At 36.9% G+C, this 27,574-nt stretch overlaps 5 protein-coding genes across 9 annotated transcripts; 2 read left to right on the top strand and 3 right to left on the bottom strand.

Annotated features, from left to right (window-relative positions):
* Window positions 1-258: 258 nt before the first annotated feature.
* On the top strand, window positions 259-6,392 carry DIS2 (Arp2/3 complex, 34 kD subunit p34-Arc). Of its 4 annotated transcripts, none has more exons than XM_021444488.2 (11): window positions 259-505; window positions 839-901; window positions 1,603-1,669; window positions 1,823-2,030; window positions 3,772-3,941; window positions 4,447-4,524; window positions 4,608-4,740; window positions 4,825-4,916; window positions 5,701-5,757; window positions 5,942-6,013; window positions 6,094-6,392. In XM_021444488.2, exons 1-11 carry the CDS (start codon window positions 444-446, stop codon window positions 6,127-6,129), a joined length of 1,038 nt encoding a protein of 345 aa, XP_021300163.1. In that variant the 5' UTR covers window positions 259-443; the 3' UTR covers window positions 6,130-6,392. The 4 variants fall into 4 exon arrangements, with proteins under 4 accessions (XP_021300163.1, XP_021300162.1, XP_021300165.1 ...); XM_021444487.2 differs by having other exon boundaries at window positions 4,444-4,524; XM_021444490.2 differs by lacking the exon at window positions 839-901 and having other exon boundaries at window positions 260-505.
* A 491-nt stretch (window positions 6,393-6,883) lies between these two features.
* On the bottom strand, window positions 6,884-10,478 carry LOC110428610 (Serine/Threonine-kinase, putative (DUF1639)). Its single transcript, XM_089785693.1, has 6 exons — window positions 10,152-10,478; window positions 8,695-9,278; window positions 8,363-8,375; window positions 7,763-8,186; window positions 7,594-7,671; window positions 6,884-7,257 (listed from the first exon to the last, which is right to left on the bottom strand). Exons 1-6 carry the CDS (start codon window positions 10,157-10,159, stop codon window positions 7,204-7,206), a joined length of 1,161 nt encoding a protein of 386 aa, XP_089641819.1. The 5' UTR covers window positions 10,160-10,478; the 3' UTR covers window positions 6,884-7,203.
* A 1,414-nt stretch (window positions 10,479-11,892) lies between these two features.
* BAM3 (Leucine-rich receptor-like protein kinase family protein) lies at window positions 11,893-16,313 on the top strand. Its single transcript, XM_021444481.1, has 2 exons — window positions 11,893-14,678; window positions 15,557-16,313. Exons 1-2 carry the CDS (start codon window positions 12,056-12,058, stop codon window positions 15,892-15,894), a joined length of 2,961 nt encoding a protein of 986 aa, XP_021300156.1. The 5' UTR covers window positions 11,893-12,055; the 3' UTR covers window positions 15,895-16,313.
* Window positions 16,314-16,448: 135 nt separating this feature from the next.
* On the bottom strand, window positions 16,449-21,577 carry LOC110428617 (transcription factor GTE1). Of its 2 annotated transcripts, XM_021444482.1 has the most exons (9): window positions 21,417-21,577; window positions 21,130-21,251; window positions 20,332-20,547; window positions 19,338-19,415; window positions 18,402-18,626; window positions 18,141-18,239; window positions 17,912-17,970; window positions 17,104-17,254; window positions 16,449-16,989 (listed from the first exon to the last, which is right to left on the bottom strand). In XM_021444482.1, exons 2-9 carry the CDS (start codon window positions 21,220-21,222, stop codon window positions 16,786-16,788), a joined length of 1,125 nt encoding a protein of 374 aa, XP_021300157.1. In that variant the 5' UTR covers window positions 21,223-21,251; window positions 21,417-21,577; the 3' UTR covers window positions 16,449-16,785. The 2 variants fall into 2 exon arrangements, with proteins under 2 accessions (XP_021300157.1, XP_021300158.1); XM_021444483.1 differs by lacking the exon at window positions 19,338-19,415.
* Window positions 21,578-21,895: 318 nt separating this feature from the next.
* On the bottom strand, window positions 21,896-23,406 carry LOC110428618 (plasma membrane-associated cation-binding protein 1-like). The gene is given in 5 exon segments (XM_021444485.1): window positions 21,896-22,436; window positions 22,558-22,642; window positions 22,745-22,834; window positions 22,956-23,111; window positions 23,282-23,406. Coding segments are annotated over 5 exon segments (621 nt in total). The 5' UTR covers window positions 23,294-23,406; the 3' UTR covers window positions 21,896-22,158.
* Between the last annotated feature and the right edge of the window lie 4,168 nt (window positions 23,407-27,574).

Here is a 27,574-nt window from a genome sequence, read left to right as displayed (position 1 = left end):
AATACTTAGGAATATATATATTATTGTTAATGATTTTATTTTCTTTTTATTATAATTTCAAAGAAATTTTATTAATGCACCCCTTCCCCCAATTAAAAAAAAAGGAAAAAAAACCTAAGATTAAAGTCGAAAGAAGCTAAGTAATGAAGGCAATTAATGATAAAAAAAGAACTTTTATTGATTATTAATTAATTAGTGCTAATCTTGTTTAGCATACAAGTACAGAAGCTAGATGTATATTAACGGGGCGGTAAAGGCGCACACACAATCTGATCCCAAAAGTAGGACATGAAACAAAATTGTTAATTGAATAAAAAAAAAAAACTGCTCCGGAGCACGCCTCCTCCGAACTAGGAACAGATCCCGACCATAAAGACTGAGCGATAGTTCCAATTTAGTCTCCTTGATCCTTTGATATTTTTGATCGACAGAAAAAGAAATCGATGATACTGTTACAGTCCCATTCACGATTCCTTCTCCAGACTTTGCTGAATCGAGTACAGAAGTGCGTTTTCCTTCGTTTTCTTTTTTTTTTTCTTTTCCATTTCATTTCCTTTAATCAGATAAATATACACTTTTATCGTTTGGTTGGATTCTTTTTTGTCTTTTTCTTTTCTGATTGTATTGCCTTTTTGCTTCTTTAATTGCATCTTAACACTTAATTAATCTGATCAACTTGGAAGACGTAGTTGGGAATTCGTGTAGAGAATAGCAGTACAATTCTAATTCATTGATGTATCTGTCATGCTCTGTAGCCTGCTCTTGTGAGGAATTTGATGGTTCCTTTTCTGATGCCCAAGTCTTCCATTATTACATCCATTCTCGTTGTTGTTTGCAGTGTGTTGCTCACCTCATATTTTGAACTAGCAGTGTTGCTTTCAATACCTAACCGCTGCCCTAGGTATCGGTATGCGAGAGATGTATCATGTGAACTGATGAGACTATCAACAAATTTGCACGCTTAAAGCGTTGAGGCATCGGCGTTTCCAGAATTAGTTTTGTATTGTTTTCAAAGTTGATATGTATTAGAAATAATTAATATAGTTGGCAAAGGTTAATTCCAAAATGAATAATACAAATTCCCCATTTCAAAAACTATAATAAACATCTAATTTAGAATAACATAAGTGTATGAATTCACCATATAAGGCTTATTTTGTTTGCATACTTCAACTTTTGAACAGAATGAATTGATGAAGCATTAAGGGCAATTGGGTAGAGTTAGGCTTTTCAGATGGGTTTTCAATTTTCATGGGCTTTTGCGTTGCAAAGTTAAATTAATTTTTACTTTCACTGGATCCCACTTCACACAATCCACAAAGCCACAAAGAAAGTAGTGTGAACGGTGTAAAATTGCACCATTCTCATATGATATAGGCATACATAAAGTTGGAACCATGACCATTTTTGATGTGGTGCATGTTGTCAATGGTCATGGACTTATATATGCTATGCATTATTATTTGTATATCAATTACACATACTGATGTTGAATGTAGAAACTCCTTTCTCAGTGCTCATTCGTTTGTAACCACTGGATATTTTTCAAATTTTTGCACTCGTTTTGCACAGCTTGTGATTTCTCTCATGTTAATTTTGCAGTCTTGAAAAGTCAGTTGAGCTAGACTACCACTGGGTTGAGTTTGATGATGTTCGTTACCATGTTCAGGTGATTTAGAAATCTTTTCTTTGTTTCATTCATCTATCTAAAAGAAATCAACTCTATGTATTATAAATTACTCATGCACATTTTATGATAGCCTTCTCCATTAGGAACCACAATCTTTATATTATGCTCATCTAAGTTACAATCAATATGCAGGTGTCAATGAAGAATCCACATATTCTACTTCTTTCGGTATCATTACCTACCCCACCTCGGGAAACTTTTTTCCTTGGTGGACTTCCATTTGGAGCCATAGAAGCTATAAAATCAGCTTATGGTGTAATTGTTCAAATTCTAGATCCTCCAAGGGATGGCTTCAATCTCACATTGAAACTGAATTTGTCCAAACTTTCTCCAGATGAAGGTCAATGAGTTCCTTTTCTAAGGTCATTATAAGCTTGCACCATGATATGCCAAAACACTTAGGATCAAACTGTTGACAATTCCTATCCTTCATTATTAGTAAATAAGAAAACCATTTTTTGGCGTATAGTTGTGGCTGTATGGTTGTCCTAGTTATTGGTTAGAATATTTTCTCAATGACTTAATTCTTCTCTTGGCTTTAAGCTTGAATATGAGGGCAAGTACTGCTACACCTGAAATTGAAAAGTCCAAGATTCCTAGGTGAAATGTCATAGCTTTTAGGAAGTATATCATATACCTTTTCTGAAACTCAATAGTAGCTTTAATTTAAGAGATCAATTATATTTGGTAGGGATGCTTCTAATAAGTATCTCTTTCTTGCATCCTAGCATATCAAATAGGACAGGTTTCTGATACTTTTGGATGCATATGCAATGCTCATCATATCAATATCAGGTAGGATACTTGTATCTTATAGTCATATTTGTCATGATGTATCCAAAATGTAATAGAAAAAATTTGTAACAAGTAACCATGCCTAAAATGTCTCATATGCTCTTAGATTCATAGAGACATAATAATGATCTTATTAAGTATATTAGGGATAAGTTTATAAAAATCGTAGAAAGGGATTAGCAGTTTCAGCGTAATGTAGGACGAATGCCTGTAATAAACTTTCAACTGAGAACGTTGCTTATTTTAATAAAATAGAACATTAATACAAGGAAGATATATTTTTTTATCAGTGTTTCTCTTTATATGATGTCTTACTTCTTCCATGTTTTCTGCGTTCACTACATTTGTATCAATTGTTCTTTAGAATGGCAAGGGTATTTACTGGCATTTAATGATAATCTGACCAAGGTATTCAGCTTCATAGCCAATAGTATGAGCTTATTGTATTTAATGTTGCTGTGAGATATATGTGCACTCCAAACACAGAAAGGTGGTAATGTTTTCTTTGGCTTGCACCTCAAGTTGGGCTTATTGCCTCTTCTAAGTTGCTACTTCCATAGCTCTCTCCATCAATCACACAAAGCTAGCTCTTAATAGGAAAAGGAGATATAGTTGAATTCAATCAACTATTGAGTCTTATCCTAGATATTAGTGGCAGTTTTGACTATTAGTTTCTGTTTTAAATGAACCTGTACAAAATTCTGCACCCATCCATTGGTTAACCTTTTAAACATTGCCCAGATAGATTAATGATATCTTTTTCACTCAGACTCTTGTGAACTAAACCTATTTCTTGATGTTTGATATAATTGCTAAATTGGAACAAGCAAATGCTAACTATTAGTGCCAGCAGTTGCAAATGAATTACTTGAATTAGAAGACAATATTTTGTCTCTTTTTTTTTTAAATTGAAAATAAAAAATATATGGGCCTTTTTATTCAGAAAGGGGTGGAGTGGTGTGTGGTGTTCAATTTGTAGTAGGAGGAGGTTATTAAAAGGAGATCTCTATTTAGCATTTCGCTTGTTTACATTGTTGATTAGGATTAATGGTTTTAAATATCCATGTTGGCTGACTTTCACTGGAAAAGTTATTTGGTGTTAATTAATTAGATGCAACATGTCAGCACTCTTGGCCTTAGAGCGCACTTGCATACTTGCAGATATCACAGTGTGTGTGTGTGAGTCTTTGTTGTGCACCATCGTACTGATTCGAGCTTTTACATGTTTCATGGGTCTTCATCTTGTGCGTTCTTTCGTGACAGTTTCAACTCTTGATGTCCTGCAGAGTACAGACATGCTCTTTTGGTCAAGGTTGCATCTGTTAGGGAAGTGGTATTAGGTGCTCCTTTAAGAGTAATCCTAAAATATCTTGCTTCAAGGACCATTGCTCCTGATATAGATCGGCTTGTTGCTCTTGTGCATCGACCAAATGAGTCCTTTTTCCTTCTTCCGCAGGTATTGTTTCAAGTGACTAGCCTGATTTTAGTTTAAATGGTGAGAATCTTACTCAATCTAATTTACCAGCACAGAATTGTCTGTGGGCAGGTGGGGGCAACCAGGCTTAGCTTAGGTTGAGGTCTTGGATTCAAGCTGCAATGCTTTTTCCTTTCTACCCATCAACAGAAAAATTAATTAATTAAATAAAAAATGAATGCTGGTGTGTGATAGGGAAATTGTAATTTTTCTTTGATACTTTATTTTCTTTTGGTTTTCTTTCCCTGTCTCAGGATATAGATTTGTTATTTTCTTTTATTTTTTCTTTCACTGGTCATCTGCCACACTCACACAGGTACAGTTTTATTTGTTTTGCCTCACAGATGCTCTGTCTCTCTTTCTCTTTGGTACAAACAATTTTTTAATTCTTTTCTTTTTTGGGTTGAAGGTACAAACATATCTACTTTATATGTGCATGACTATAGCTGTCTTGTAATTTAACTGGTAGAAAATTTTACTTTAGCAGGCAGAGAAGGTGACAGCGGTGTTTCCAATGAGATTCAAGGACTCGATAGACACTGTTCTGGCAACCTCTTTCCTGCAGGTATAGTTAGGGGGTGCAAAAATTTATATGGACCTATCTGTTATATTTCTTGCTTTTCAGTTAAATGCTTCATCATCTTTCAGGAATTTGTGGAATCTAGGCGTACAGCTGGGCTGCATAATGCACCTCCTTGTTTGTGGTCTCATTCTCCTCCGCTGGAACTGAAGGGAGCAACTGATGATGCATTATCAGCAAATGCAGGATTTGTTACTTTTGGTAATATCACAAGACTAGAGTTTCTTTTTCCTTTTTTAGTTATGTTGTCAATATTACAAACTCGATTATGTGTAATGAATGCAGTTATTTTCCCTCGTCATGTGGAAGGCAAAAAATTGGACCGTACTGTGTGGAATTTATCAACATTTCATGCATATGTGAATTATCATGTTAAGGTGAGTTTCACCTTGCATAAATTGCTTTGCTCAATGTATACTTCATTAAAGATTCTTTTAGACTTTCTAGCACTTTGAAATATGAGCATGAATTATGTGAACTGAGGTTGTAGCCTAATTACAGTAGATATGACTGAAAAGTTCGTTTAATACTTGTTAGAATGGGATTCTGAATTGCTTTTGAAAAAAGCAATTTGGCAGTAACTTGTATTAATAGAAGAATGTTACCTTGAATTTCTAAATCCATGCTTGTACTTGTATATGTTTTTGTATTATGTTATTTTGAAAAAGGATTATATTATAGTGTAAATGATACATCCAAATGCCATTTATGTTCCTTCCTGATAGGGACTATCTTCTACTGGCATTTTCTGTTCCAACAGCCCATTGGGCCATCAATGTTGTCTTAGATGCTCAATTGCCAAGGTTTAACCTCTTTGGTACCTTGTAACTGAAGGGTGCTCAATCATGTTTTTCTTTCTTTTGTTGTTAATTGATTTGAGTGTCTTCTGGATGAAATATATATAGCTGTGAAGAAATTGTTTGGATGAAGCAATTGGGTAATAGGTGAGGATGCAATATTATGTGGGTTGATATGGCTAGACACATTTCACTTCCTGGTTATTGTCATTTTATAGTTATTACTTAAGGATTTTCAAGGAGCCACTATGCATTTGGGGCATTTTTAACATAGAGAGTACAGTCTTTTGCTTCTTTTGCTTGCTATATGGTTAGACACTTATGTAAAGGCTTAAATCTCTGTAATTTCCATTCTTTTACTCAGTGCTCAGAGGGGTTTATGCATACCCGGATGCGGCGACGTGTGGAGTCACTCATTCAGGTAGTATCTTCTGTTACTTGATTATGTTTCTGTCAACGGCATGTTCAGTTGGACAGTGGTTCCATAAGATCCATTTTGCTGCAAGCTTTCTAGCTAATTTCTTTGAAAATTGCGAGTGAATGCTTCTAATGCTCGAATGCATGAATATATATATATATATATTATTATTATTATTATCATGCAGGCTCTCAATCGTGCCAAACCAGATCAGGAGAAGACTAAGAAAGCAGCACATACAAGATCTTTCAAACGACTGGTATGTTATGTAAATGGTACACTTGATACTTGACAAGTTGGATTTTGCTGATGCTTCAAAATATACATGCTTGGTTGCAGAGCCTTAAGGAAAGTCGGACAAATTCAAATTCATAAATGTGCTGTGGATGTGCTCTGGTCGTACCTCAAAGAATACTTTGCCCAAGGCTTTGCTCAAGAATACATTTGCTAGGGTTTTGTTTGCATAAGCTTGGGGATTGATTGCTGCGAGTGCTTGTATTCTTAGACTTTTATCTAAGCAAAATGAACATATTCAATCTATAAATATGTACAACTCGGTGGTAGTCATCTTGTGTGAGAGAAAAGAATAATTTTATTAGGTCATTTAAGACATCTTGGCAGTTAAGTTTTTGCAAAAAGATATTATTTTTATTTTATTTTATTTTCAACATGGCAGAGGTACTATATGGAAGCGTGAATTATCCAAGTAAGATGTTAAGTTATTGAGTACATGAGACGTTGGATTTTTGGAGAAAATAGAGCCAGGTTTGATGTATGTGGGTTTGGGTGAAGGCGGTGAGTTTGTTTTTGGGCTTCAATTTCCTTGATTACAGGACATATGGCGGTATCTATGTTATATTATTATTACTGAAGGGAGCTGAGGCATCAATGTACCGTACATGTTAATCAACGATCGACGTTCCTATTAAGGCTTTAGTACGGCGTAAAGTATCCATACATGAAAAAAAGAAAGAAGAAAAAAGGCGTGTAGTGCGGTCCCTTTGCCAATTGGGAAGATTTAAGATGTAAATACTCTCCCAGGGAGTTTCCTGAGGAAGATCCCAATCAAAAGTTGGCTGTCATTTGCATAACAATGCATGTGAAACAAGTGTGCACGGTTAGATGGGTATTTTAGCAGAGAGCATTATTGCGATTTTCTTTCTTTCTGTATTAGAATTTTGCGAAACAAAGTTCTGCATAAAAATGGAAACACAAAGTGAAAGAAATAGCAGAGAAGGCTTGGCTCTATACAAGAGAAATGCAAAGAATATAAACGCCCCAAAACAATTTGGGCATAACAAAAAATGAGCTAGCTCGTGCAAACAAAAAACGTAAGAACACTGCTCCTCGCGTCAATGTCATAAGCTCCAATTACAAATCATCCGCCAATCATAAATTCATTTCTTCTGTATTCACATCACAGGTAGGTACCCTCCCTCTCTTGTCATCTTACTCCGAATCACTCTCCACGCTTTCCATTCCTTTTAATCCCTTTCGCTTTTGCTGCCATATGCAACCACCAGCACAAAACCAAACCATGACTACTTGTTATTGTTTTACATTGCAATTTCTTTTGACATGCATTTACAAACACACTCCCTGCAACAATAACTAAAACCCCCCACCCTCAGCTTCATTATTTCATCAACTAAATTACAGCATAATAACACTAGTCCCTCCAGTTTGAACGCAACTTGTGCATGTGAAAAAACAAATCATCAAGTTATTGTTATCCCTAGTAACAACAAGGCCAAGAATTAAGAAGGGCACGCACGTGCCCGCGCGCGCGCACACACACACACATATACTCCTTCATAAGAGAAAACACACAGCCCTTACCTTCTTCACAGATTTCTTTTCTCGGACCTCATATCGGCTCTTAGTCAAATCGGATAGCCACATACCTGGAAAACAATACTGCCAAATACACCAAAGCCCCGAGTACCATGATTTACTTAGAAAGGCATACCAAAATATAGTTACTAAACATACATGTAAGCAGAAATACCTGGAGCGTTCTATCTATGTTCTTGGCCCTTTTCTTGGGTCTCTGAGGCAGCTTTGTTCCTTTCATGGCTAAAAAATCATCCTCCTTCTCCTTTCTTGACAAGGAAATGTAAATCCTGGGCCATTCAATCACTTCAACATTCACCTTCTCTCCCACTCCAGCTGCTGAAGCAGTGCTATTAGCAGCTCCACCTGCCTGTTCTGATTGAACCAGAGCATAATCAGTCTGATTCATGAGGTCAGTTTGCACTGCTGATCCATTTTGTTTCTCATCTTTGACTGACCCAGCACACAACTTCTTTCTATCAATGGTCTCTAGAGGAGGAGATTTTTTCCCTGCCATAGATCTAGAAGCAGCTCGGCTAGTGCCACCACTGTTTCTTGATGGTGATCCACTTGCAGCGGCTGATCGCTCATCTAGATTCCTGTCATGGCCAAGAAAAGATGTAACAGAAGACAATTGATGAGGCTTGGATTGGTTGCAAAAGGTGGGAAGTGCAAGCCTTGTAAGCGTAGATGAATTGTACAGTACAAAATACGCAAAAATCAAGGGCAGACAATAGTGTTAGTAACGACAGAATTTAATACCCACCTAATAGACAAGCAGCTCATTACTGTCTTAAAGAAAGGTAGAGCTCAAAGGAAAGTAAATATTGTAAATCGCAAGTGAAAAAACAGCTCTTACAATTACAGTACCTTTTATTAAAATATAATGCACAAAAGAAAACAAGATGAATACAAAATCTTGAGCAATAAAGGGAGTATGTATAAGACTTTTAAAAAAAATGGAGTACGTAGACAAAATCAATCTATACAAGAAAAAAATCAACAGCAGAATTAATTAATTAAAACTCTTCTGTTTTTAAAGAAATGGAAGAAAGAAAGGAAAAAAAAAAAACAATGCATTGGGTTGGGTTGGATACTGCTAGAAACAAACCATTTCTAAGATAGAACATCTGGCGCTGTTAGAGGGAGGTGCAGGTGGCGGAGGAGGCATTGTTGCATGTAAGACTCTCCTGTGAACCTTATTGCCACTGGGTTGCCTCCCTGGAACAGTTGACGAGGAAGAATCATCAGCGAGCGGTCGGATCTCGGATCTTGAGACTCTTGCCCTTTTCTTTTGACCCCACTGCAATAGCACATCGCCACGGTTGGGGCTAGTCGTCTCGCTTCTCTTTGGCGTCTCATGGTGGTGGTTGTTCTCAGTTTGTGCTTGTGCTTTTGGAGGAGAGTTGGGTACTCCATTAGCACCAACACCAGAACTGGGATGGGACAAATTGCTATTGTGGAGGTGGTGGTCTTGGGTTCTAGATGGGGGTCTGTATCTTACCCCCTTTGCTCCTTCAAACGCAGTGATAATATCTTTCGAAATGCTTCTTCCATTCTCAATATTACTATTGTTGCTGCAGCTGCCGCCTTCTTCCTTGCACATAGCTGCTGTTGTTGTTATTGTTGGTTTCAAACCCGACTTTTTGGCACTGCTCAAAGGAGGACAATCTGGACTTACTCTCTGATATCTGTAATGTAAATCAAAGCCATTCTCAATAAAATTAGATTATAATAATAGTAACAAAAATTCAAGCTTGTTGTCTATTAGGGGGAGAGAGAGAGAGAATCACAATAACCATTTGATTTGCCACACAAACGAGCCTCCAAATCATGGAGGTAACAAATACAGGCATAGTAAAGTGGATTTAGATTTTGGATTCACATCGCATATGTTTCTGACTCAAAAAAAAAATACAATATCAAGCAACAGATCAGGGTTATTACTAAAAAAGGCATTTAGAACAAGCAAGAAATTGGAGACAATGGATTACCCGACACCCTAAAATCATTCTTTCTCCGTCCATTGTTCTAGTGTAGATGAAAAGAAGTAACAACAGGGAAGGGAATAATTCACGGAGAAACAAAGGGCAAGGCATACATCGGTGAATAGTGATCATAAGCAAGTGTAAAAGGAAGGAAAGAAAAAAGAGATTTTTGAAATTTGGTGCTGTCATGCTGCTGCGATTGTTCCAAATCTATCAAGAACCGGATTTTGACGAGATTTTCAAATCCACGGCTCACAGTCCGAATCTGACCATATAATTCTACCAACAGCTGAAGCGAAGGAGAAAAAGGAAGAGAAATCTAAATCAAAAGGCGATGAGCATTGAAGAGGTTGGTTGGTGGAAGCAAATCTGATTCCACATGACAACTTTGTCTCTCCTCAACAGCAACAACACCGCGACAAAGAGGAGGCGGATCAGGTAATCTACCAGAGAAATAACTGATTACATATATATATATATATTCATATTGTGTAATGAGTAGAATTTCTGCCAACAGGAAATAGAAAAATCAACACACGCAACACTGTCGGAAGAAACAGGCAGCAGAGCCCAGACCTCATCATCGTATATCACGGATGAACATGAACTAGTTTGGACAGAGTTTTGATCTCCTGCAGTCTTATATCATTTCCATCGGAAAACTCATAAATCGGGATTCAAGGGGAGTAATAGGACAATTGCCAAAGCCCCATGTAGCATCTAATATCTTTATCTGTATGAGTTTCTATGTGGATGGAAGAACGAGAGAAGTAGGCAGCAGTGAGACAGAAGAACCCAGTTCGCACTCAGCTGCAGCCAAACCCAAAGTGTTGCAGCCTTGTAGGGGCGTGGGCGTGGGCGTGGGCGTTTAGTTTAAGTTTTAGTTTTAGTGGTAGTGGTAATAGTAGCAGTAGAAGTGTATTTTGTTTTTGCTTTTCCTTAAATGCCTCTCTCCTGTCCTCCTTATTTCCCACTTTGCCATGGCAGCGCTTTTCCGGCTATTCTCTACTTGTTTAGGGTTTAAATTCCCAATCCCAAGCAGAGCAGCCAAAGCCCAAACCCATTTTCTTTGTCCGTGGGCCCAAATCATATTGAGTTCGAAGTGAGGTCTCACCTAGTCCATGCTGTGAAGAGTCATCATCCGCTAGCTTACACACACACTCCAATATTTTATTTTTAAAAAAAAATCATTTAAAACTAAATTAAATAAAAGGATTCGATAGTTTTGAGCACTAGGTCATTTGGAGCTTTTGAAAAAAAAATCAAATACCAATCAATAAGTTAAATACTCGTATACATTTAATTAACAATATTTTAATTTAACTATTAATTTGAGTATGCATTTTATATTTGTGAAGAGGGATGATTTCTGTTACCTCAAGTGAAAAAGAAACAAAATATAATGTAAATCTTGTCTGAATTATAGATTAGCATCTGGGTTACTAACTATAATGTGGAACTGTTGATTGATTGTGTTACGAATATGATAAGTGAATTAAAATGGAATGTCGTGGGATAGTTGCATCTTCTTTTGGGGATGGACCAACTTATGATGAAGGTGATGATGGACCAAAAGATTGGAAACAAGGAGACGTACGTACTTGGGCCCGGAAAATAGGAGTAGCTAGCAGCTAGTTTCCATCCTAAAAGGAAAAGATGATGCAAAGTGCAAGGTGAGTTGATGTTTGATATGCGTACCTGCCAAGCCATCTTCCTTTGCTTGGGAAGCCCACTGTTATTTGCTATGCTGTGGGAATCTATGTCCTTGTTCTTCAAACATATATTTCCAAAGCTATTGCTGCAATTTTGAGGAGAGAGAATGCGCCAACATGCTGCTGGCATTTTCTTTTTTTACGCTACGAGGGACGAAAAAGAAAGATGGTAACGGTCCCGGTCATCCAAGAGAGCAAGTTATTCGCATGAAAAACGAATAACTCAAAACTAAGACCATCACAGCACATTCCATTGCCTGACTTGGCATCCACTTTTTCATCTAATTTGTATTTATTTATTAACTTGTTTCATAAATGAAACCTCCTCAAAAGAAAATAAAAATAAAATCCTCCTCCACCATTGATTCGAAGATTCAAAGCCGGATGAATCCAATAATTCGGAAAGAAAATATGGGGGCTAAGGGCAGACATGTAAGTTGCCCTGAAAAGCAATCTGGATTCTAAAATATTGTTTGATCAAACGGTCCGTGCCTACGTCTTTATGCAAACATTGCTTTTGCTTTTCTTTTGATAAAGCAAAAGATGAAACCAAAATATACTGGGCTTAAAGAGAAAGGACCTCGGATGCTGTTAATGTGCAACACTTTGCCTTTAGATTCACTCAGCTTCTCTCTCTCTCTCTCTCTCTCTATGTATTTACCTCTGCAAGCTCTATTAGAGTATTCTACCAAATGCTCACTGCTTTTCTTCAATCTGAATAAAAGGATTGAAATCTCCAGGACCCTCCTCTAAACGCCATAGGTGCCAATGGTTTCTTCGGATATGAAGTTTCTCTTCCTCTTCTCTCTCATCATATCCTTCCTCTCTTCTTGTACTCGAGTTTCTTCCTACAATCTGTCTCTGAAAAAGCAAGCATCAATCCTGGTTTCTCTAAAACAAGAATTTGATTCCTGCACTCCTCTACGTAGTTGGAATGTGTCAAACTACTTGTCTGTTTGTTCTTGGACTGGCGTTCAATGTGATGTCTTGAATAGATCAATAGTTTCTCTTGATATATCCAACTCTAACATTTCTGGTTCTCTCTCTCCAGTGATCACCCAACTTCGCAGCCTTGCCAATCTTTCAGTGTCTGGCAACAGCTTCTCGGGTGACTTTCCGCAAGAAATTCACAAGCTAACAAGGCTTCAGTTTCTTAACATATCAAACAATATGTTCAGTGGAGAGCCAAACTGGGATTTCTCTCAGATGAAAGAGCTCCTGGTGCTAGACGCTTATGACAATAATTTCAATGGCTCACTCCCATTAGGCGTTACAAAACTTCCCAAGCTGTTGCACTTAAATTTTGGCGGGAATTACTTTAGCGGAGAAATTCCTAAGGCCTATGGAAGTTTGGAGCAGCTCAAATATCTATCTCTTGCTGGAAATGATTTGGGTGGTTCCATACCTGCTGAACTCGGTAATCTAACAAATCTCAAGCAGCTTTTTTTGGGTTACTACAATGAGTTTGATGGTGGAATTCCACCTCAGTTTGGCAAGCTGGTCAATCTGGTTCATTTAGACCTAGCTAACTGCAGCTTGGAGGGTCCAATTCCTCCCGAACTTGGCAATCTAAAGAAACTGGATACTCTCTTCTTGCAAACAAATGAGATCAGTGGTTCGATTCCTCCTCAAATAGGCAATTTGAGTAACTTGAAATCCCTTGACCTTTCCAACAATATGATAACAGGGGACATTCCACTCGAGTTGTCTGGTCTTTGTGAGCTCATCCTGCTGAACTTATTCGTCAACAAATTTCATGGCGAGATTCCTCAGTTTATTGCGGAGCTACCCAAGTTGGAAGTCCTAAAGCTGTGGCACAATAATTTCACAGGATCCATTCCTTCAAAGCTTGGAGCAAATGGTAGATTGGTTGAGCTTGATCTGTCAACTAATAAGCTCACTGGTTTGGTCCCAAAATCTCTTTGCTTCGGAAGGAGGCTGCAGATTTTAATTCTGTTCAACAATTTCTTGTTTGGTCCTCTACGTGAGGATCTTAGTAAATGCGACACACTATCAAGAGTTCGAATGGGACAGAATTATCTGACAGGATCTATACCCAATGGATTTCTTTACTTGCCAGAGCTATCACTCGTGGAGTTGCAGAACAATTACCTCAGTGGACGAATTCCACAAGATAGAGGTATGGTACCCACAAAACTTGGCCAGCTGAATCTTTCAAACAACAGGTTATCAGGGTCACTTCCAGGTTCAATTGGAAATTTCTCAAGCTTGCAGATTCTACTACTTAGTTCGAACAGATTCACAGGGGAAATCCCATCTGAGATTAGCCGATTGAAAAGTGTGCTAAAGTTGGATATGAGTAGAAACAACTTCTCAGGCACAATCCCATCCAAGATAGGCAATTGTATGCTGCTAACGTATCTGGATTTGAGCCAGAACCAACTCAGTGGTCCAATCCCAGTTCAAATTGCTCAAATTCACATATTGAATTACCTCAATGTTTCTTGGAACCACTTAAACCAAAGCCTTCCCAAGGAAATTGGTTCTATAAAAAGCCTAACTAGTGCAGATTTTTCTCACAACAACTTCTCCGGATCAATACCGCAGTTTGGACAGTATGCATTCTTCAACTCAACGTCCTTTGTTGGTAACCCTCAGCTTTGTGGGTCATACTTGAACACTTGCAATTATTCTTCTACGTCTCCATTAGAATTACATAATCAGAGTGGCACAAATTCTCAAGTCCCTGCAAAATTTAAGCTTCTTTTTGCTTTGGGACTTTTGGTTTGTTCCTTGATTTTTGCTGCTTTGGCGATTATCAAGACACGAAAGGTACGAAGAAATTCACACTCTTGGAAGCTAACCGCATTCCAAAAGCTGGAATTTGGAAGCAAAGATATCTTGGAATGTATAAAAGAAACCAATGTGATAGGGAGAGGTGGAGCTGGCATTGTCTACAGAGGAATTATCCCAACAGGAGAGCAGGTAGCTGTTAAGAAGCTCTTAGGCATAAGCAAAGGTTCTTCGCATGATAACGGCCTCTCAGCAGAAATACAGACGTTGGGTAAGATTCGGCACAGGAATATCGTGCGATTGCTGGCATTTTGTTCCAATAAAGAGACCAATTTACTAGTATACGAGTACATGCCAAATGGAAGCTTAGGTGAGGTTCTTCACGGAAAGGGAGGCGGTTATCTCAGGTGGGATACTAGGCTGAAAATAGCCATAGAAGCTGCAAAAGGCCTATGTTACCTGCACCATGATTGTTCCCCGCTGATCCTCCATCGAGATGTGAAGTCGAACAACATTTTACTCAATTCTGATTTTGAGGCTCATGTAGCAGATTTTGGGCTTGCCAAGTTCTTGCAAGACACTGGAACTTCAGAGTGCATGTCGGCGATTGCTGGTTCATATGGTTATATCGCTCCAGGTACAGCTCTTTCACTGCCTATATAGTAACATAACATTGGTTGTTCTCTCTCTCTCTCTCTCTCAATATAAATTAACAATCATTTCCCTAGTCTTTTGGCCCTAGTGAGTAAGTATGTTCCCCAATAAACCGATATTAGTCCTACTTCTATGATTGAATGTAAAGAAATAGATTATGAAAGAAAAAGTAATGAACGGGGCACTCGGCGTCTAATAAGATAAATCCTAGCATACAGTACACCGTACCCTATATCTCGTTTTAGTCCTCATCGTCTCATGTTCACAGAACGGAGAATATACTTTAGCTTGAAATAAGGCAGTGAGAAAAGTGATGTGGAGTCCAAGGAGGTGAAAGGCTCCACTAACACAATAAAAGTTGTGCAGCAATTTCGCGTCAAATGGGGTGTGACTTGTGAGATTTTGCGTGTCTTGGAAATCATAAATCCATATTTGTTTGCACCAATCACACACAACCTTTTTGACTAAAAATCTAGATTAGAAGAATAACAAAATGCATACAAAGAATCCTGATCGGGATCTAAGCTTTACTTTCCCTTAGCCCTAGAAAGAGGAACCTGTCTATGGAATACAGACATAACGCACCAATTACTTTATCCTTTTCCACGCAGAGATGGTCACTTTACTTGGGGGAAGAGAGCTGAGCTTTGTTTCTTTTTCTCTGTAGCCCAAGTGTACGGAATTTATTACTTTTTTTTTTAAGAAAAAAAGAACCAATTATATGTAGTGGATAGGTCATGGAATGTCAGACTCAACGAAGAGACCCCATTGCCGTTATGAGCGACGAACGTCAATTCGGCGACAATACTCTGTGGTCAATAAAAATACTTACTTGTGCTTCCCTTGTTCTTCTTGTCACAGAATACGCATACACTTTGAAAGTTGACGAGAAGAGTGATGTATACAGCTTTGGGGTGGTACTGTTGGAGTTGATAACCGGGCGGAGGCCAGTTGGTGACTTTGGAGAGGAAGGGCTGGACATTGTTCAGTGGACCAAGAGGCAGACGAACTGGAATAAAGAAGGGGTAGTGAAGATATTGGACCAGCGAGTAAGTAACATTCCAGTGGAGGAAGCAATGCAGGTTTTCTTTGTGGCAATGCTGTGTGTCGAGGAGCACAGCGTGGAACGACCAACAATGAGAGAAGTTGTTCAAATGCTTGCTCAGGCCAAACAACCTAACACATTTCACATGCAATGACTTGGACAAGCTGGTTCTTGGCTGCGTAGTAACACTCATGAATACGATAGCTGCCGCTCAAGCATTTAAGTTCCAACCTCCATTTATATACTAGCTAGATTTTATAGTATACTACTGGTGCTTCCCTTTTAGTATTTCCAAGCTATCCTAGTTTTCATATTCCATGTGAAATACGGTTCGGAAAGTAATATTTGTGCACTGTAACTGAAGCTAGGGGGCGTTCTTGTCCTTTGATAGATTGCAGTTTTCAAAATTTAAACAGAACACAAGAAATATTGGATCCAACCATTATTGTGTCATGATTTGCATGGCATATACAATCAAACCAAACCATCATGTGGAGTTGCTGTTATACTCCAGATGGATGGCAATGTGAGTTTGTACTTATTAGTACACACGTATGCTAATTGAAATAAAATCAAAGAATGTTGACAACCATAAAACATGGGTGGCTGCAACTAGCCGGTTGGGAGTTGTTGAAGTTTCTGCCTATTGTTTTACGAGGAGACCATGGGCTTACAAGTGTCCATAAAAGTCTTCAAATATATCTCAACTTCCAAAACCAATCAAGGATCAGTTATGCGACTTTTGCTCACAAACAAAAGGATAAACGATGGATGAGAAAGATTGTACCCCCCTAGTTTAGGCCTTTCTCTTATGCGGCCTGAAATTTTACAACTTGACAATTCATTTTGGTTCCACAATGGCCATAACTAGCGCTTGTTATGTACTAAATGTAATCTATGCACCTTTACATTATCATAAGGAGTTGTGCCACCGGCAAACTAAAATTCTCACTTGATTACACTTTATACTAACATTTAGCAGCTGGGCAACTTCAAATCCAAGTATAAGCATGAAAACACTATTCTAAGAGGCTCCAACAGTTGATCATGAGTTAGGAGACAGCTTCCGAGTCCTCTTTATAGCATTCTTTGTAAGAACATCAGATATCTCCCTTTTTCGTTTGGAGTTGCTCTTGATGGTATTCTCATTATTATTTATGTTGTTGCAATCCACATCTTCAGAGCACTTTCCAGCTAGTTTTAGTTTATCTTGAACAAAAACCTTTAACCTCCACAATGTTAATTCACTCTGTGCAGTCAAAAGAGATGGGCATATGCCTCAATGGCTGCAGCCTTACAAGAATATAGTAGTCTAAATACAAAAGATGAAGTAAAAACACGTTATTGGAACCTAAGCAATTACCTGGGCATCTATGTCAAGATCCACCTCTTGGGCTGTTGGTTGAAAGCCAGGATTGTTCTCAGCAACTATCTCCAGAGCCTTACTAAGATCTTCAGGCGACAATCGGGTGAGAGCCGTCCCAAGTTTCTTTTTCTCTTCAGTGGACATTTTTCTATATGATGATCCATATATAGTTAGCATTTATTGCTAAAAGGTCTCAAAGAATTTAAAATACAAACTCAAATGGTCAGGCATGAAAACAGTACACATCATTTAGACAGAAAAGCATGCAAGAATTACTTTTGGCAGATATTCAATGAAATTTGCCAACCAAGATGTGATCCTCTTCTTTCTTTGGCCAATAACCAAAATGTGATCTCTATTCTATCAACAATATCAGAATTATGGTACCTCTACCAAAAACTTAATAATGTACCATAATTTACCACACTATTACCATAAAATGCAATTAAGAAATGAGAGACGTATGGTTGGTTAAAAATGAAACAGATGGTTAACTATTTCACCATAATCTACCACACCATCACCAAAAAATGAAATTGAGAGCCAGAAAGTATAGTTGGTTGAAAACGAAATAGATGATTAACTCTCTATCTCTGTCCACTGCCACATAAAATGCTACATACTAGTAATCACTGTTAAAAGGAAGTCAAACCAATCTCAAATTCATGTCGACAGAATAGTCTTTACCATATGAATTGTAAAGCCATATCCATCTAACTCTAATCCTGATGCAAACCAATTGATGATATTTGTAAATTTTTTCAAATACATCAAAATCCAGACAATTACTTATCTTTAAACAAACCTGCATCTCTGGATGACCATCTGTCTGAGTTTCTCCAATTGCAAATCAACCTCACAAAGCTGAAAGAATTGAAAATTCTATTGTTCAGAGCATCTTACGCGAACAATAAAATTTGAGTTGACATTCCTTTAGTTGATAAATGAGGATTAGTGTAAAAACAAAAATAAAGGTTAGAAGCATTCTTCCAATTTATATATGCCATGTAAGAGGCTCATAACGTTTTACATACTTCATTGCTCAACTCTCTGGCCATGTTAGCATGAGCTGCCTCTTGTGCCAGCTTCATATCTAGCTGTGACTTTGCTTCCTCCTCAACCTGTCTTTTCTCCTGCAAGTAACCTTAAGCGAGTGAACTGACATGCAACACTCATGAAGCAGTATGATTCTATAACATCATGCTAAAAGACAAAAACTACTGATAAACAACAAGTTCAGATAAATTATCATCTATTTACCAGTGAAAGTTACTCTTGCCCAGATAGTAGCTTACCTCTTCAGCAACTTTAGGCAAAAGTTGTAGCCACTTCTCCTCAAATTTTTCCAATAAAGTTTTGGCCATTATATGGACATCGTGTCTTTCATCATTGTATTTCATTGCGTTCTTGAAAACCAATCTAACATCAGCATAAATTTCACGTACATTATTGTAGCCGGTACCATCCTTAGCTTCCATCTTACTTTTTATTGTACCAAAGTCCATAGGCTTCTGAATAACCTAACGTCCACAACCCTATGATATATTAGTTAAAATACACATTAAAGAATAAATAAATTAAATAATCAGAATTTAACAATGTATGAACCATGAATGAGAGGCCTTTGACGTAGATAGTCTAACAAGTAATTTTAGCATTTAGTATTTTTTTTATTTAGTTGGGAAACTTATTAGGAATTATAGGAATAATAGAAAATTCTTTTTATTTTAATTTACTTGGACAACAAGCAAGCATTGGTTTAGGAATTTACTTTTCTTGTACTTCAAAGAAGTCTAGGGTAGAATAATTCCTTATTTTAATTTATTTTACTGGCACTCTAAATTTAGGTCAAGTAGGATTAAGCTATTATAAATAACACCCTTAGGCTTAGTTATTAGAAAACTTATTTCTTTTAAATTATTGAATAATATTATATTTTCTCTCAAATTTTGAGTGCAAGTTTCTAGTTTGAAACTTGGTTATCAATCTTAAAGGCTCTATCGAGTACCAGCCTTTGTTTTCATGCTAACTCACTACGTCAGCCTTTATAAGCATAGGCGTATATCTTGTATATATGTTTATCAAGGAAAAAAAAATAGTATAGTAAATTTCTAAAGCACAAAAAAAGAGTACATCAAATATAAAGGCTAATGAAAGCACAAAATATGTGCCTTCCTATATATGAGAAAGATAGCCAATCAGAAAATTTTGAAACAAGCAATGAGCTTTACCTCATAATAGTCATGCAAACCAAGACCCTCAACATCAACAGGATGCATAAAAGGATGTGCCCATTTGTGCTGAGTGATCTGACAGTTGACAAAGTGAATTTGAAATTAACTAGTAATTATGAACTGGTTGGCACTGTTTTTGCACCTTAAAGTATTGACGCCATTAGTTTTCAACAAAAATGGTTTAATTTTGAGGCAAGACCACATTAAATTTTAAGCCATTAGAGGAATAGGAGAGGGAGGATATACAACATTTATAATGATTTAGTAGCAATAAAATATATAAAAACAATCTTAACAATGATAATGATGGGGATGGTGGTTTTTGTTGTGGTGTGAAACCCTTAATTTTTTTACTATAAATTTAAAAACCTAAGTGCATTCTGTCTTGTTTACCAGCAACTCAAAGCACAGCTCCACCTAGGAGAAATAGGAGAGAGAGATAATTGCTAGCGTATAGAGTTTAGTATGAGGACAAATTTTGTGTGAGTCGATAATGATAACTATTCAAATAACACAACATAAGAAGTAGAGGCAACGATTTTTCCCCTAAAAGCACAAAATTTATTAAGAAAAGAGAGAATGAAGAGAGAAAAATGCGGAAGAATCAAGCTCTAGCATACTCTACCAACTTAAAGGGCAAAAGTTCCTAGAAAAATGTCATGTGATCCATCTGTGATAGAAGTTTATATACCAGCTAAATAAGATTTCAGCAGCTATAATTCAAATGTGACAGATCCCTGATTAGAACATCTCAAGACAACATCTACTAACAATCTTTGAAAATTTTCAAATAACAAGCTAGCTTTCTTTGCCTTTATCTAGGTAAGAATTGATAAGCCTTAATCAGAAAAACTAAATAAATATTTCACATGAACGGAATTGAAAACTAGGAGAATGAGACCTAGAGGAAGACGTAGGTTTTGAAATTAGAAGGTGGAGACTGACCACACGATCAATAACTCCAAAGAAAATTCAAATTATTCATGCTTACCTGACGTAAAATTGTGGCAAATTGACGCATAAGATCCTGCATTCTCTTCACAGCAGCTGCCTCTCTATGTGATGCTTCTTGCTGCTGCTTCTCAATGTTAGTAAGCTGCTTTTCCTTGACTTTGTCCTTAAAAACAGAACTATATTTGGTAGTAGTCAGCTGCGTGTTGTCTGTAGTCATGTAGAACTGTTCAACATCATTGACTCTTTGCTCAAGCTGCAAGTTGAATATAGTTTTGATCAATAACATAAAGAAGCAAGTGTATGTGGAAGCCGGAAAATGCAGGAAGACTCGATGGGAACAAATGAGCAGCCACAATAGCAGAGGGGAATGGATACATACCAAATTATCATCCAAATGTTATACTTTAATGCAAATCAGATACTAGCTCCCAGCTTTCGAATTTGACATTAACTTACATTTGATTACTGGATTTAAAAATCTAAGCATCTAAATGCCAAAAATAATAATAATAATTCATCGTGTGCAATTGTATAGGATCCCTGTATGGGGGTTTTTTGGAATTCTGTGCTAGTTAGTGCAGCTTCATCTTTGGTGCTTCTTATGTAGATATATACATGCAGTCGCAATCCTTGAAAGACCAAGCAGCGGAATGAACTCTAAAAGACTTGTAATTGCGTAGTTGTTATATGATAACCAAGGTTACGTGGATGATGAATAAAGGACCCAGCCAAAAGATGAGCACAAATTAGAGAATTTTGAGAAAAGAAACCTTGTGACCAAAAGTAGTCATGGGTTTGTTTCACTTGTTTTCACTTTGAATTAGGAAACAGTCACCTGATTGACAGTGGTGGAAATTTCATCAACGCATCGCCCCAAATCCTCCACTTGTGATTCTGAACCAATACCTTGAGCCTTTATTGCTTCCATCTGGGATTCCACTTGGCATGAATTGCTAGCTATAATGTATAAATTGCAAAAAGAAAAACTTTAGTCAACGGCAAATTAAGAAGACAAGGAGCAAAATTACATCGTAATTGAGCCAGATTTTGCATGGATGTTAAGTAAACATTCTTTGAGAGAGAGAGAGAGAGAGAGAGAGAGAGAAAGGGTAAAGATCAAACCTTTAAAAATTTTGCGAGAATAGCTGGTTAGCGTACCGGCAGTTACAGAGGCAGAAACTGATGAGAGACATCATGTTGTGGGCAGAGGCGCAATAGTCGGATTGAGCAAGAGAAGGAAGGAGGGGAAACCCCGTTGCTTCCAGCTTGGGCTTTAGTCTGTAATACAGCCCATTGGACTTTTATTTTGGACACCACTTGCTTTTAGTATTTCCACTTGTTTTCTCAATTAGAAGAGCCAAACTTGGATAAGGTAATTTATATATAGGTATTTGTTTATTCAAATTTTCAAATAAAATTTATGTATAACCAACCCCCTGTCTTATCTAGACTAATTTTATCTTTTAAGGCTCTATATTTGGAAGAGAGAGTATTGAAACCAATAGCAAAAGTGAGGAAATACATAACTCATAACAAATGGTAAGAGATATTCCTAATATAATTGAATGGTTCGGTGGGCTTAATTAATGTGGTAACAGAGATTTATGTAATCATTTTTTCCCCTTTTTTACAATCGATATTAAAAAAAGAAACTAGCATATCAATTGTCAAATATCAAATACAAATATATAGTTCCTCCCCCAATCACTTGCCACACTATACCCTGTAATTCCAAAATTAAAAAAAAATTAAATACTATTACACAGGACACATGAGAGCTAGCTTCACTCGAAACAATTCCAGAGAAATTGCAAAGAATATCCAATCAATGTTGTTTATATAAATTAAGATGTAACACCAATGCTTAATTTACTGCCGTCTGGGCCTTGGGTGGTTCACCTGCTTCCTCCACCTTGGCAGGCTCCGCCACTTGAGCTTTTTCTTCAACCAAGACAACCTCTTCTTTCTTCTCTTCTTCCACTGCTATCTCCTTCTCTTTGCCGCTCGTTTCTTCCTGAGCTGCTGGCGCTTGTACCACAATCAAGGTTGAGACTTTCTCCAAGATAAACATCACTGGTCCTTGTACCAAGGCTGCCCCATACTTTGACGATGCTTCGCACACTGCTTTCGAACCCGGAAACTCTGTCAAGTTAACCAACAGCGTAGTATATTTTCATTTTTCGTTTAACTTGGGTCAGAAATTATAACTACTACTACTACTACTACTACTAAGATTTTATTTATGAGAATAATTATTACTTACCGATTTTGGTGAGCTCTTCAAGGAACTTGTGAACATCAGCGGAGTGCTTCTATAATCCTGCCCCTTTGGGGTCCTTAACAGTGGTATGTTGGGAAAACAAACCACAAAATAATATAGTAAACGCTCAATTAAAATGAGACAGGGTAATCCAAAATAATTAATAATTAATCAAAGAGAAGCTGACCACCTTAATTTCAGCAGGTGAAGCTTCGTACATTTCAACTATTTTAGGTTGAAGCACAGCCTTTTTGGCTTCAAATTCCTTACTGATCTCCTCCTAAAAAGAAATATGACAAGTTCAAAAACCCTTTTTCTGGAAATGCAAAATGTAATAAATAGAGATAGTAGTAGGACTAGGAGTGAGTAATTGTATTTTATGTGAAGTAGTAACTCAAAACCTTCGAATCATCAAAGGACTTGCAAGCCTCGACAGCAGCCTTCTTCGTACCGTTTTTCTCAAAAACCTTTTTGATCTTCGGAAGAACCTTAGATTTCCAATTCCCCATGTGTCTTACATACAATTGGTCAACTACATGATAGTCCCTCAAACAAATCTAACAAAAACAAAGAACGCAAAATTCCATGTTATATATATCTATATATTTCAAATTAAGATAAAAGCGCATATATATATAATATTAATACTAACTAAAAATGACAAGGTAAGTAATTAGTACCCTAGCTAGTCTGCGACAGGAAGAAGAAACAAATTAAATATACATACGAGTACTAGCATCAAAACTGGGTTGATTTTCTTGCTCTAATTTTGCTCAAAACTAAACTAGCATAAGAGTTTAAAAGTTTTCAAGAGCTCTCAATTTGTGGACCTCACCTGAATGCGAGCACAAGTGTCCCGAATTAAAGAGCGGAGCTGAGCAATTGGCAAATTGGCACATCATTAGCTTATTCATGTGGATGGCCTTGGCAACTGAATTACCAAACATACCACCAGGTTCCCAGGGGCATGCAGGGCTAGGACCGTCCAACAGGGCAAAAACTTATGAGACAGGGAGTTGTCAGCTGGCAGTCACCTCAATCAGAGGTGGCAAATATCACCCGTAGGGCCTCCCTCGCCAGTAGGAATGTTGAGTTGATGTTGGATTGGATTAATGTTGAATGATCTGATCTGTATTTGTGAAGCATTCTCACGTGGCTTCGCTGGCGCCGCTAACCATCTTCTGTACTTACTTACAACTGTACTCTCCAATAACGCCGTCTGTCAGATGCTCTTCTCTGCATCCTTTAATTAACTTTACCATCAAACAAATCTCATGAAAATAAACTTTGGTCCACTTGACAAGAATGTATTTTTCATTTTTCACTTACATTCTACACTACATGTATATATAAATATAAATGAACATATTTAAATTATTATCAAAAGTCCGTTGGCTTGGCTTTGTATTATTGCAATATTCTCAAATCTCCAGGGCCATGCTGTTGGCAGTTAACTGCTACAATAAGGACAAAAAATGATGTTTGGTTCATGATATATTCCAACTTGCTTTATAGACCAACAAACAAACGTGTATATATATATATATATATATGTATATATGTATATATGTATTCACATTCACTTACTACTTCAGTTACGAGTTTGAAGAGAAGACTATTATCTATAGAATATGAGAGAGGGGTTTCATCTTGATAATTATATCATTGACACAAGAATCAGAAAATGTTATTGCTAGCTAGCATGCACATGGGATGCCTCACCATAATTTCTGTATGGGCAAAAGCAAAGAGTAGGAGACAACCTTGACACATGGATTACTTGATGGTGGGGCTTCCTTCTTAATCAAGGACTCATAAATTTGTTTTGTTTTGAGGCGAACCAATTGGAAGAGAATTTTGGGTACCTAGGGAATTGGCATTATACTTGAGGAGAATTAATGTCATTCTCACCTCCTAGGTCCTAAACCAAGCTCACACATGTTTCTGCCTACCTATATATTTAACAACAAACCTATTACCTATTACGTATGCTATATCCCATGAATAATATTATCGAGTTAATTTGTTGATAATTTTAATATTATCGTATACGGATACTATTATTTTCCTTAAAATGTCGCCCACCGACATTATTGTTGGATTGTAGAAGGGAAAAATTATCAATTAATTACGTGCAGTCATGTGAATTTAATAATATTTTAATTATGTAATTAATTATAAAATAATTAATTTATTGGTTAGATTATTTAAAGACATAATTGAACCAATTCACTTATTGGTATATATTAATCTCTTAAGATAATATTTAAATTGGACCAATCAAAAATTAGTTATTGGTCATCCAATTTATCTCTAAATAAACCAAAATAATTTGGAGATAATATTTATATTTTAACCAATCAAAAAATTAGTTATTGGTCATCCAATTTATCTCTAAATAAACTAAAATAATTTAAAAATAATCTTCATATTTTGAGCAATCAAAATTTAATTATTGGTCATTTAAATTAGCTCTAATAATTATATTAATTTAAAGATAAAAATCATATTGGATTATTTAATTTATCTCTAAATAAATTAAGATAATTTAGAGATAACACCTAACTTTGGCCAATCAAAATTCAAGGACTCAAAGTCCGGCCAATCAAAAAACTTTCAATGAGTTATCATAATTTATCTCTAAATAAATTAAAATAATTTAGAGATAATTCAAAGAGATTTCATTCTCATCAAAGTCTCCCACTTAGCATTATAAATAGGGGGCTCCTCCAAGCCATCTTGATTCATTCGGAAGCATTCGAAAATTGAGAAGCATTCGAAGATTGAGAGCATTTCAGAGATCAAGAAGAATATGAGATTTTTGGAGTGAATATCAAGCGACGGCGAAGTTTGTGATCAAGCGACGGTGAAGTTTGTGATCAAGCGATAACGAAGTTCGTGATTAAGACAAAGTCAAGTTCGTGACTCTTGAAAACGAAGTGAAAAAATTAATCAGAGAAATTTTTAAAGATTATCACTCACATCATCAAATATTTGTATTTGTCTCATAATTTTCAAGCCAATAAATTTTGATGAAAAATTTGTGTGTACAAATTTCTGGCATGCTCAATGGGACAATCTTTGCCTCTCATCTTCTTTCTTCAAACAAATCTCTAAATATCTCCAAGTCGAAATGGCTCCTAAGAAGAATCTCGTCAATAAAGTTGCTATTAAACCTGCTAAAGCGAATCCTACAGTTTTTCTTACTTCATCATCAAGAACAGATGTTCCAACACATCCATATGGTACTCGGAGAAAGACAGAGGCTCTTACTAAATTGTATGAGCAAACTCTCCTAATCCTCAACCAAAATCCTTTGTATGATGTTTCTTTCCTAAGTTTTGAAGAAGTCTTTACTATGCAACTTGTTTCCTCCAAAGGATCAAGTACCAATCAACTCAAGGAACATGATGGCTACTCAAACAGTAGCTCTATTTCATCATCCGCTCGACAAGGTTCTTCGTCAAAAGTAGACTTTGGAATGATGGTTGTCATGACAACTGAAACAGCATCTCTAGAAGAACAAGTTACATTTCTTGCGAAGACTGTGGAATCTCTGACAACAAGCATCAGAAAAAAAGATGAACAAATTACCTCAATGATGGCAAAAATTAGTAGCCTTACTGGAAAGGCACCAACGGATCTTGGTCAAAATCAACACCAAGATAATAAGGAGAATTCCACTACGGAAGTGGAAAATAATCTTCAACAAAAATCTAATGAAGCGGTCACCACCAATCAATTAAAGGAACTCATCAAAGAAGCCATCAAGGAACAAGTGGAAAGTGTCACTCAACATTCGTACACATATGCAAAGCCATACTCTTAAAGGATAGATCGCATGAGGATGCCGCCAAATTATCAACCATCAAAGTTCCAATAGTTTGATGGTAAAGGAAATCCTTGTCAGCATGTTGCACACTTCATAAAAACTTGTAACAATGCTGGCACCTATGGTGATCTTATGGTGAAGCATTTTGTTCGCTCTTTAAAGGGCAATGCTTTTGATTGGTATACAGACTTAGAGCCTAGGATGATTGATAATTGAGAGCAACTAGAACGTGAGTTCCTTAATCGCTTCTATAGCATTCGACGTGTGGTGAGCATGATTGAACTCACGAGTTCGCACCAATGAAAAATGAGCCTGTGATTGATTATATCCATAAGTGGAGAAATCTCAGTCTTAATTGCAAAGAGCGATTATCCGAATCCTCAGCTCTTGACATGTGCAACTAAGGGATGAATTGGGGGTTATGCTATATTCTTTAAAGTATTAAGCCTAAAACTTTTGAAGAATTAGCTACTCGCGCTCAAGACATGGATTTAAGCATGTCAGCGACTGGAAATCAGGGACCTCCAGTGCAAGAACCAAGGAACGGTAAGAAAGATGTCCGTAAAGGGGGCAAAGCTTTGGCAGATAAGGGTGAAGGAAAACAGTCTATGACTGTAAATACCAAACCCATCAAGGTGGCTACCAATTCAAAGAAAACCTAAGAAATGAAGCTTGATTCCCCACAGGATAAGAAGAAAGTGTCTTTGAAAGAAAGATAAGAGAAAAAGTATCCTTTCCCTGACTCAGATATTGCAGAAATGTTGGAAGAACTTCTGAAAGCTAAGCTTATTCAATTGCTAGAGATGAAGCGATCGAAAGAAGCTGATCGAGTAAATGAACCCAACTACTACAAGTACCATCGTTTAATTGGTCACCCTATAGAAAAATGTTTTGTCTTAAAAGACAAAATCATGGGTTTATACCAAGATGGGAAAATTGAGTTTGAAGAAGAAACGACTACAATAAATGTAGTATCAGCAACTAGCATGTTTTCTCCTGTTAATGTGTGAAGTAAGATAAAGTTTGAATCCTTCGACTATATAATGTTGGTATCAAACATAAAGAAGACATCCAACCCTAAAGATAATGGGGGCAAAGCTTGTGGTTCTATAAGTGGAGAGCCAGACAATGAAGGATGGATCTTAGTTACTCATCGAAGAAGAGGAAAGAAAAGTCCTCCCAAGGACA

This window comes from Theobroma umbraticum, unplaced genomic scaffold (genome assembly GCF_002168275.2).
Source record: "Theobroma umbraticum cultivar Fairchild unplaced genomic scaffold, ASM216827v3 scaffold_1682.0, whole genome shotgun sequence".
NCBI classification, from domain to species: domain Eukaryota; kingdom Viridiplantae; phylum Streptophyta; class Magnoliopsida; order Malvales; family Malvaceae; genus Theobroma; species Theobroma umbraticum.
The sequence above is the reverse complement of the archived record's forward strand: the minus strand, read 5'-3'. Positions and strand labels throughout refer to the sequence as shown.

Excerpts from the sequence above, each read along its gene's own strand:
- DIS2 (XM_021444487.2), top strand. The coding sequence starts at position 444 with ATGATACTGTTACAGTCCCATTCACGATTCCTTCTCCAGACTTTGCTG. Across the intron at positions 902-1,602 it reads ATACCTAACCGCTGCCCTAG|TCTTGAAAAGTCAGTTGAGC; the intron begins GTATCGGTATGC and ends TTAATTTTGCAG. Across the intron at positions 3,942-4,443 it reads CCTTTTTCCTTCTTCCGCAG|CAGGCAGAGAAGGTGACAGC; the intron begins GTATTGTTTCAA and ends ATTTTACTTTAG.
- BAM3 (XM_021444481.1), top strand. The coding sequence starts at position 12,056 with ATGGTTTCTTCGGATATGAAGTTTCTCTTCCTCTTCTCTCTCATCATA. Across the intron at positions 14,679-15,556 it reads ATATGGTTATATCGCTCCAG|AATACGCATACACTTTGAAA; the intron begins GTACAGCTCTTT and ends TTCTTGTCACAG.
- LOC110428617 (XM_021444482.1), bottom strand. The coding sequence starts at position 21,222 with ATGGAAGCAATAAAGGCTCAAGGTATTGGTTCAGAATCACAAGTGGAG. Across the intron at positions 18,627-19,337 it reads GTTTGCATGACTATTATGAG|GTTATTCAGAAGCCTATGGA; the intron begins GTAAAGCTCATT and ends TGTGGACGTTAG. Across the intron at positions 17,971-18,140 it reads CCAGAGAGTTGAGCAATGAA|CTTTGTGAGGTTGATTTGCA; the intron begins GTATGTAAAACG and ends CAATTCTTTCAG.
- LOC110428610 (XM_089785693.1), bottom strand. Across the intron at positions 7,672-7,762 it reads ACATAGATAGAACGCTCCAG|TATTGTTTTCCAGGTATGTG; the intron begins GTATTTCTGCTT and ends TGTATTTGGCAG. Across the intron at positions 7,258-7,593 it reads AAAAGAAATCTGTGAAGAAG|CAAAAGCGAAAGGGATTAAA; the intron begins GTAAGGGCTGTG and ends TGCATATGGCAG.